Here is an 8,657-nt window from a genome sequence, read left to right as displayed (position 1 = left end):
AGGACTTTACAAAGAAAATTACAAAAGATTATACTATAAATGCATTCTTCCATCTTGGAATCTTTATTTTGGCTTTTAAAATGTTGAATTCCTTTAAATCATTGGGAAAATTTTAATTTAGATAGATAGATAAGAGATCTTGTTGGTTTGTCTTTGAAAAACAGCCAAAAATTTTCCTAAGTGTATGTGACATAAGAAGACTAGTTTGCTGTATTACTTTACTATGCAAGCCACTTGTTTAAAGTAAAACTTGTATTTACTAGATAAAGAAGTGAAAGAATGTACTGTACAAGCAGGTGGAAAGCAAGGTAAAGAGTGAGATCAAGATCTGGTGGGTAGGCCGGGCGCGGTGGCTCACGCCTGTAATCCTAGCTCTCTGGGAGGCCGAGGCGGGCGGATTGCTCGAGGTCGGGAGTTCGAAACCAGCCTGAGCAAGAGCGAGACCCCGTCTCTACTATAAATAGAAAGAAACTAATTGGCCAACTAATATATATAGAAAAAATTAGCTGGGCATGGTGGCTCATGCCTGTAGTCCCAGCTACTTGGGAGGCTGAGACAGAAGGATCGCTTGAGCCCAGGAGTTTGAGGTTGCTGTGAGCTAGGCTGACGCCATGGCACTCACTCTAGCCTAGGCAACAAAGCGAGACTCTGTCTCAAAAAAAAAAAAAAAAAAAAAAAAAAAAAAAAAAAAAAGATCTGGTGGGTAATACTAAATGCAGTCTACCAAAGGGATCTTCATGCTTTTCACAGTAGCTAGCATTGTGTACTGCCTACTTGAAGGTGCAAGCTTGTTTTCTCAGGCAGTTTCAGAAAATCTGGCTACTGTTAGATTTACTAACAACTGATCCTAAAATAAAAATTGTCAAAAATGTAAGAGTAGTTAGGATAACTCTACCTGCTATAGCAGACCCCAGTATTTCAGCAGCTTAAAAAAATAAAAGTTTATTTCTCATCTACTTAATAGTCCCAAGCAAAAGTCTTTGGTGGGGGGAGCAGAGTGATGCTCAAGGGCAGGGGAGACCTCTGTGCCACAGCAATCATTCAGAGATTCAAGATTTTCAGTGTCACCACAATATCCAAGCAGAAAGAGGAAGGGCATGGACAATATTTGGAAGGTTGATAAAATGTTGTCTGATTCTCATAGCAGAAGAAAGGAAAAGGAAATGTCTGTTAACAGCTAGGCAGTTTTTGCCACAATAAATATCACAAACATTTTATTCCTGCCAAAACTGGGGTTGGACAGCTATCACTTATAAGAAATAGCTAGTGACACTTTCTTTGCAATTTAAAAATAACACAATGTTACTTTTCTCTCCTTATTCCATTTTTTCTCTTTTGTTTATTTTTCTTATCTGCAACCTATTTTATCAATCATCTGCTAGCCATTTGGCTGAGCTGATTGTAGATAATATGCTTTGTTTTGAAGTGTGCACTCATATTCAAGAAGAAGGAAAATTAGTAATGTAACATGACCTGCATAAACATCTACTTAAATTTTTTATAAAACATACTGGAATGCCAATAAAACTTTTACTACCTGCTAATAAAAAGGCAGATTTTTCCCCCCAGTTTAAAACTATGGGAAGAATTATGATGAAAATTCAGAATGATGTAATCAATGATTACTCAGATTTTTTTTTGTTTTTGTAAGAGATTTACCTTTATTTTCAAGCCACAATACAAAGATAATTTTTATCTCATAATGCTAAGAAAATTTTGGTGAAGAACTAACTTTTGAAGAAAATTCTATGAAAATTAATCAGTGGCAGCCTAGGTGGTTGTTATGGAGATTCTCAGGAAAATTATTTTCTGGCAGATCCTTTTGGCATCTCCATGAATCAGTCATTTTATTCTCAAGACAAGAAGAGAGGGCTTCTAGATGTGAATTGTGGCTAGACTGCATGGATCTATTCTCTTCCAAGAAGATATACTACTATACTTACTGCAGCAAGAAAGGAAAACTTGTACTTTTGGATAAATTTTCTGTGAAAGACTGTTTCTAGAAATTATTCTTTTCTTTAACATAGTAATCCCTTGATATCCACAGGGCATTGGTTCCAAGATCCTCCTACCAAGCCAAAGTCCATAGATGTTCAAGTCTTTTAATTAAATGACATAGTATTTGCATACAACCTATGCACATCATCTCCTATATTATCATCTCTAGATTCCTAATACAATGTAAATGCTCTGGGAATAGTTATTATACTGTATTATTTTTTATTTGTATTATTTTTATGGTTGTATTATTTTCCATTGTACATGTTTTTGTTTTGTTTATATTTTCAATCTTCTGTTAGTTGAATCTAGGGATGGAGAACTATGGATACAAGAGGGCTGATTATATCTGTATTAAAGAATTTGGGCGTAAGGAGAAATTTCCCTTCATTGGTCCAAATTATGAACAAGAGTTGAAAAGTAACATCATCATTAAAACTGCTCCCCAAATGAAGTAAGGTACTAGTGAATGGATACCACTCACTGCACCCTTCCCCATTTCTTCCTCAAAGAAAGAAATTAAAACGGTCAGATTGTCTTCCTCCTGTACAATGTCACCCACCCGTCAGGTTGTGCTGAATGTAGTTAAGCTTCTGGTTACTTGCACCACCTGTCATCCTGGCCCACAGGGACAACTGGAGCATATCACCTCTAGGCAAAGTCCAGGGCCTCAGGGGATAGTTAAGCACTGGTCAGCACTGCATTTTATACAGACTAAAGAGACAGCAGAGTACCTTTGGCTGGCTCTGCTCCTGGGTATCCTTAAATTCGTCTCATTGCAATAAAAAACAAAAGGGAGCTAGACCTCATTTTGGCAGGCCTACAACAGTAGTAGCGTAGAGGTTAAGCACACTGGATCTGGGGCTCAGAAAATCCTAGATTTTAATCCTGGCATCATTAATCAAACACTGTGGGACTTGAGATAAGGTTGTTGTGAGAATTAAATGAAATAATTATGTACAGCATATATAAGCAGTGCTTAAGAAACAATAGTTGTTACTATCATTATTTTGGGGAATTTGTTCAAATAGATATTGATGAGTTAACAGGCTGGAGAAAAGGGAAAAAAGTAAGGTTTTTCTTGACAATAGGCTACAGTTTAAATTAACTGGAAATATTTAAGCAGAGAAGACAAGATGGAAAAACATTAATCCCATCTACAATTAGATAAGGGATCACATGGAATAAGGATTGGCTTTGTTTAGTAAGGTCCAGGAGGCAGAACTAAGACCAGAGCAGAGGGTAGAAGTCAGCGGGAGACAAATTGGCTTCATATAACGAAGAGTTTTGGCAGAATAGAGCGGTTGGAAAAAAAACAGCATGGGCTGCCTCTTGAGGGGTCCATTCAATGTTACTCAGGATCCGAAGAAATCGTTATGGAGGAGTCCTGGATGGGATTACAGGGATTTTGAGTTTCTAGACAACGCCTCAGAACACAGAGGGATTCCAGAAGAAGCAGAAGATCGTAGTGAGTAAAAAAAGGTAGCCTGGGCAGCTCGAGGTCAGCCACGTCCTGTCCTCCACTTGTACAGCTTCGCGGCTGGAAAATCCTAAAGTTTGGCCCAGGCGTACTGGGAACCCCACCCCAAAAGCTGCCGCGCGCGCTCGGAAACTCCGTTGCCAAGGCGACGGAAGCGGTTGGCGCCGGGATTCCGGCTCCGCCGGGGCTGAGGGGATCCGAATTACTTCAGAAACTGGGCGTGGCTTCGGTTACTATGGCAGCAGGGACGCTTTGGCACGGCCTGCGCCCAGCTTAGAGGCCAATGCTCCTCCGGTCCTTTGCATGGCACCCAAGAAAGAAAAAGGCGAGGCTGTGAACACCAGTCCTAAGTTATGGGAGCCCTCGCTCATATCTGCACACTTCAATCAGGTGAGATTTGAGACCTTCCAGTCCTCTCACGGCAACGCCAGAAGCAAGACCGCCAGACCCCCTCGCAGCAGGCGCCATTGCTGCCCTCCCTCTGAAACTCTGAAAACGCGGTCGTTTTTAGTACTGCCCCCACCCTCGCCCGAGGGCCTCCTCACAGAAAACGACTCAGGGGTCCAGAGGCAGGGAGTGCTTGATAAACAAACCCGCGGACGTTAAGGGGGAGAAGGAAGGGAACGCGCCCGCCGCGCCGGCTGACGCGGTGTGATTTCAAAGGGCGGGAGAAGTGCGTGGCCGGGAGGAGGGGAGGCGTTGCCCTGACACTGCAAGACGCTTTTCAGTGCAGTTTCTCAGAGGGCACTGCACAGTTATCCTGGAGTTGTCTTGACGAACTGTTCACTTCCTCCTAAAGGACATCTCTTAAAGGACGGGAATCTCATCAAATCCTATGTGGCCCGGCCCATAGCAAGGCTTTAATAAATGCTGAGTGAAAATAGACTCGCAGTGCTTGGGATAACAGGGTGTTTAATACAAGGGAGCCTTCTACAGATAGGAAAGGGTGACTTTCTTATGCAATGCCCTGGTCCCACTGTATTAATGTGTTGACATATTTTGAATGTGTAGGAGACCACGACAATGAGGGGTTGGCTGGCAGATTCATCCATAGGATATCACAAAGGCACCGGGCAGTGTACAGCCTGCCTGCCCCATGACTTCAAGGTGCACGATTCCAGAACTGACTGGCTCCCGCACCACCTTAGAAAGTGCGGAGCCCAGTAGCTCTTGTCACCTGCAGCTGGAAATCCACTTCTACACTAAGCTGTTTCTAAGTCCAAATTAACATTTGGGAAGAAAAGGATGGGTTTCTGGAAAATCCACCCCTGCCATTGTGACTACTTTAAAAAGTGGAAAAAATTATTTTTTTTTAATTTTATATGTGTGTATGTGGTGCATTAGAGAGTACACAAAGGAAAGCATGAAGAGTAAACAAAGTTTTGTGTTGTCCTCATGAGAAATTTTTACCTATTTGTCTTTATTTCTACTATAATTGTTTTTGTCTATGAAAAGTAATTCTGTCTGATATGGAAATTAGTTGTGAAGACTTTCTTGAAAGCAGTTATGATAGTGCTGATGCTGATGTGATGTCATGGAATTTGGGGTCATTTCTATAACGTTAGTAATGAAGGATGTCAACTCAGTAATCCCCAGTTACGTTCTCAAATTCTCAAAGATGTTTTTCAAAGCACTTTGTAAAAGTACTCTCTCTTGCTTTTATAAGTCAGCACTAGCCAGAAATTTTTTTTCTCCATTTTCTTTGAGATTGTGTAGGCCAAGTGTGGGCTTGGAGTGAACATTTCTGCTTGAATTATAAACTGCTGAACAACGGAGTTGGATGGAAGTGCTGACACTGCATTAGCTTTAGTGTTGCAAATATGAAGCTATAATTTTCCTAGTTGAATGGAAAACCTAAAGGCACTATTTTTCCTTATGGCTTGAAAACCTGAAATAATATTCAGCATTCTTGATCCTACTCAAACAATATAATTTCAATAAATCTTACATATTAATAGAAAGAATTTGAACTCAAGCTAATATGCAGTTTTAGTTTTAACTATGAAGTGTGAACTCAATTTTTTACAATTTTGTTGGAATACATGTTTTCTTATTGCAGGGAGAAAACAACTGCCCTCTACCTTTTCCCATATTTTCTCTCATCCTTGTTTTATATCTGTCTGATCCAAAAGGAAAATTCCCAGATTAAGCCAGCAATTTAATGTCCAGAGGCATGTCCTAGCTACCGATGTAATAGACTCTGAATTTAGTTTAACTATGACTGTAGATATGTGAATTCCTTATTCACAGGGCTTAACAGAGTGTTTTGCACATAGTGTGTGCTCAAAAAAATGTTGTTTTAGTTCCCAGAGAGTTTCAGTTTCTTTCCATGCAGTTATTACTCATATGCAAGTTATTACTGATTGTGTATGCTAGTGTGTGAATTTTTTGTATGTGTGTGTTGAGGGATGGGAGAGAAGGAAGTAATTCCTCTAATCTTCCATAAACTAGATTTTAGAGTTAACTCATTGAAGAGTCCAAATCAATAGCAGTTTTGAACTCATGTTTATATTGGGACATGAGTTCCCAATATGTTAAAGAGGATAAACAAGTTTGCAATTTGTTTTTAGTGAATTTATCTTATATCACTATTTTGGACTATCCTTAGAGGCTGGAATAATTGTCCGTTTTAGTTGGTTCTAAAAACATAAAATGATAGCAAATAATACAAAGTTGTCTGTTACCAAGCACTAAATGATTACATGGATACTAAAGGTTAGGAAGATGAATGGACTTGGGGGGCAGTCAGGAAATGCTTTGCGTTTATCTGGGCCCTAAAAAATAGGTGGAATTTGAACAGGTAGAATGAAGGAGCTTCCTTACTTTAGGTAAGGAAACCAGTATGTGCCTTAAATAAATCTGACACATTTAAATTGAAGAGAGAAAAGGGTTAAGTTAGACCAATGCCAGTTATACATAATATCTAAATTAATTCAGTCAATCAAACAATAAGTTACTGTCTTTGCTATCTATATACCAAAACATTTATCTTACTAATATATGTGAAATACCACACCTCAAATTAAATGAAAAGAAAATATTTAGTTACATTGGCAATAAGACTATAAAAATACACATTAGTGTGGGTATGTATGTGACATAGACATTATATTTATGATCTTAAGCAGCATTAGAAAGTCAAAGATGCTTTGGTGTCATATAAATTAAAATCTTTTCATACAAATATCAAGACAGACTCCATCAGCCACAGTGAGAGGAAGAGGTGTTAATCTAAGCACTCAGTAATCATTGTAATCATTAAACAATATTAGTTCCTCATCCTTCCTTCTTGTCAGCCCTTAGAAGCCACAATTCTATTTTCTATCTCTGTGAATTTGATTACTCTAGGTAATTCACATAAGTGGAATTATACAGTGTTTGTCTTTTTGTGTCTGATTTGTTTCACTTAGTATAATGTTCTCAAGGTTCATTCATATTGTAGCATGTGTCAGAATTTCCTTACTTTTCAAGGCTGAATAATATTTCATTGTATATATATACATTTTATTTACTCATTCATCCATTGATGCGACCTTGGATTATTTTTACCTTTTAGCTATTGTGAATATTGCAGCTATTAACATAGGTGTACAAAAGTATGTGGGAGTTCCTGCTTTCAATATTTTTATTTCAGGATATTATGGGGTTACAAACATTTTGGTTATATTTTATGACTTTGCCACACCCAAACCATGATTTGAGGCATGCCCTTCCCCCCTACAATGCTCACCACATCCATTAGTGGTGAGTTTAGCCACCCCCAACCTCCCAACCCCCAAAGAATATTACTACTGTGTGAGCACCTTAGTGTTGATCAGTTAGTGCCAATTTGATGGCCAGTACATGTGGCAGCTATTCTTCCATTCTTGTGATACCTCACTTCGGAGGATGGGCTCAAGCTCTATCCAGGAAAATATAAGAAGTGTTATATCACCGTCGTTTCTTAAAATTGAGTAATAATCCATTGTATACGTATACCAAATTTTATTAATCCACTTATTTGTTGATGGGCACTTGGGTTTTTCCCCCAAGTTTGCAATAGTGAATTGTGCTGCCATAAACATTTGAGTGCCGATGTCTTTATTATAGAATGTCTTTGTTCTTTTGGGTAGATGTCTAATAGTGCTATTGCTGGACCAAATGGTATTTCTATTTTTAGCTCTTTGAGGTATCTCCAAATTCTTTTCCACAGACTTTGCATTAATTTGCAGTCCCACCAGCAGTGTAAGAGTGTTCCCAAGTGTGCTTTTAATTGTTTTTTTAAATTTCTGTCATCTATGACTGCTTTTAGATGTCTTAATCTCCTTAAGAGTCTCACAACAGCTTTTTTTCAGGGTCTTAGATGTTCTACTGCATTCCTCGGCCCATGGTCTGTTTCCCCAGGTGTCCATGGGTCTGCCACCCCTCGGACGCTTTCATGTGCCTGAAAGCTTACTACTGACTTATGCGGCTTGTGCCAGCCTAAGATCTGAGCTGTGCTGCTGTTCCCTATATGGACCCTGAGTCAGACCAGACAGCAAACAGTCCCTTGGAAAGCCCACAGAGAGGTTAAAACATTGAAAACAAGCTCTGTTCTGCTTCTCTGGTCCACAAGAGGGAACCAGGAATTAGGCTACCTCCTCCTCACTATGCCACCACCACACACTGCCTTGGGGAGTGAGTGAAGCAAAGGAGAGTAAAAATTTCCAAAATTTCCTACTGTATTAAATGTTTCTTTTTCTTAATTGGTCATCCACTTAGTTGGTGTAGATCTTTGATTGGCTTCATGGATCCTAGAATGTTATTGTAGTCTTTAAGTTTTTTAAAAATGTTTTTGTGGAGAAAGAAGGAATGGAATTCCTAGTCTGCCGTCCTGCTTATGCCACTCTGGTATAAGATATTTTTTAATCAATTCTGAATTTTTGATTCCTTCCAAGCCTATCATATGACAGGTTAGGCTGGAAAAGGAGAGATAAGTGGATGTTTTGTTTATGTCAATTTACGAAACATTTCCAGGGTTGTTCAAGCAACATAGCCATTCCTATAAGGAGCTTACAGATAGCACAAGGCCTGTCTCTGAAAAATGTCACGTTTTCAAAATGACTGAATGACTGAGCTGTATGTTTCTATTGGAATGTTGTGTTATGGTCAGGAAAAAACCTTCACAATGTTATTAATGTTGAGTGAAACATGGTACCAG

The 8,657-nt window shown here is 39.1% G+C and overlaps 1 protein-coding gene across 2 annotated transcripts in view; it reads left to right on the top strand.

The window, feature by feature from the left end:
- Positions 1–3,664: 3,664 nt before the first annotated feature.
- SPAG17 (sperm associated antigen 17) overlaps positions 3,665–8,657 on the top strand; it is a 226,566-nt gene continuing 221,573 nt past the window's right edge. The window contains exon 1 of one of the 2 annotated variants that reach the window (XM_012761835.3): positions 3,665–3,868. In XM_012761835.3, coding sequence (XP_012617289.2) covers positions 3,782–3,868 — 87 coding nt within the window. In that variant the 5' untranslated portion in view covers positions 3,665–3,781. The remainder of the gene's footprint in view (positions 3,869–8,657) is intronic. The other variant, XM_076000014.1, reaches the window with a different exon arrangement.

This window comes from Microcebus murinus, chromosome 2 (genome assembly GCF_040939455.1).
Source record: "Microcebus murinus isolate Inina chromosome 2, M.murinus_Inina_mat1.0, whole genome shotgun sequence".
In the NCBI taxonomy this organism is placed as follows: Eukaryota; Metazoa; Chordata; class Mammalia; order Primates; family Cheirogaleidae; genus Microcebus; species Microcebus murinus.
This window is presented reverse-complemented; position numbering and strand designations above follow the sequence as displayed.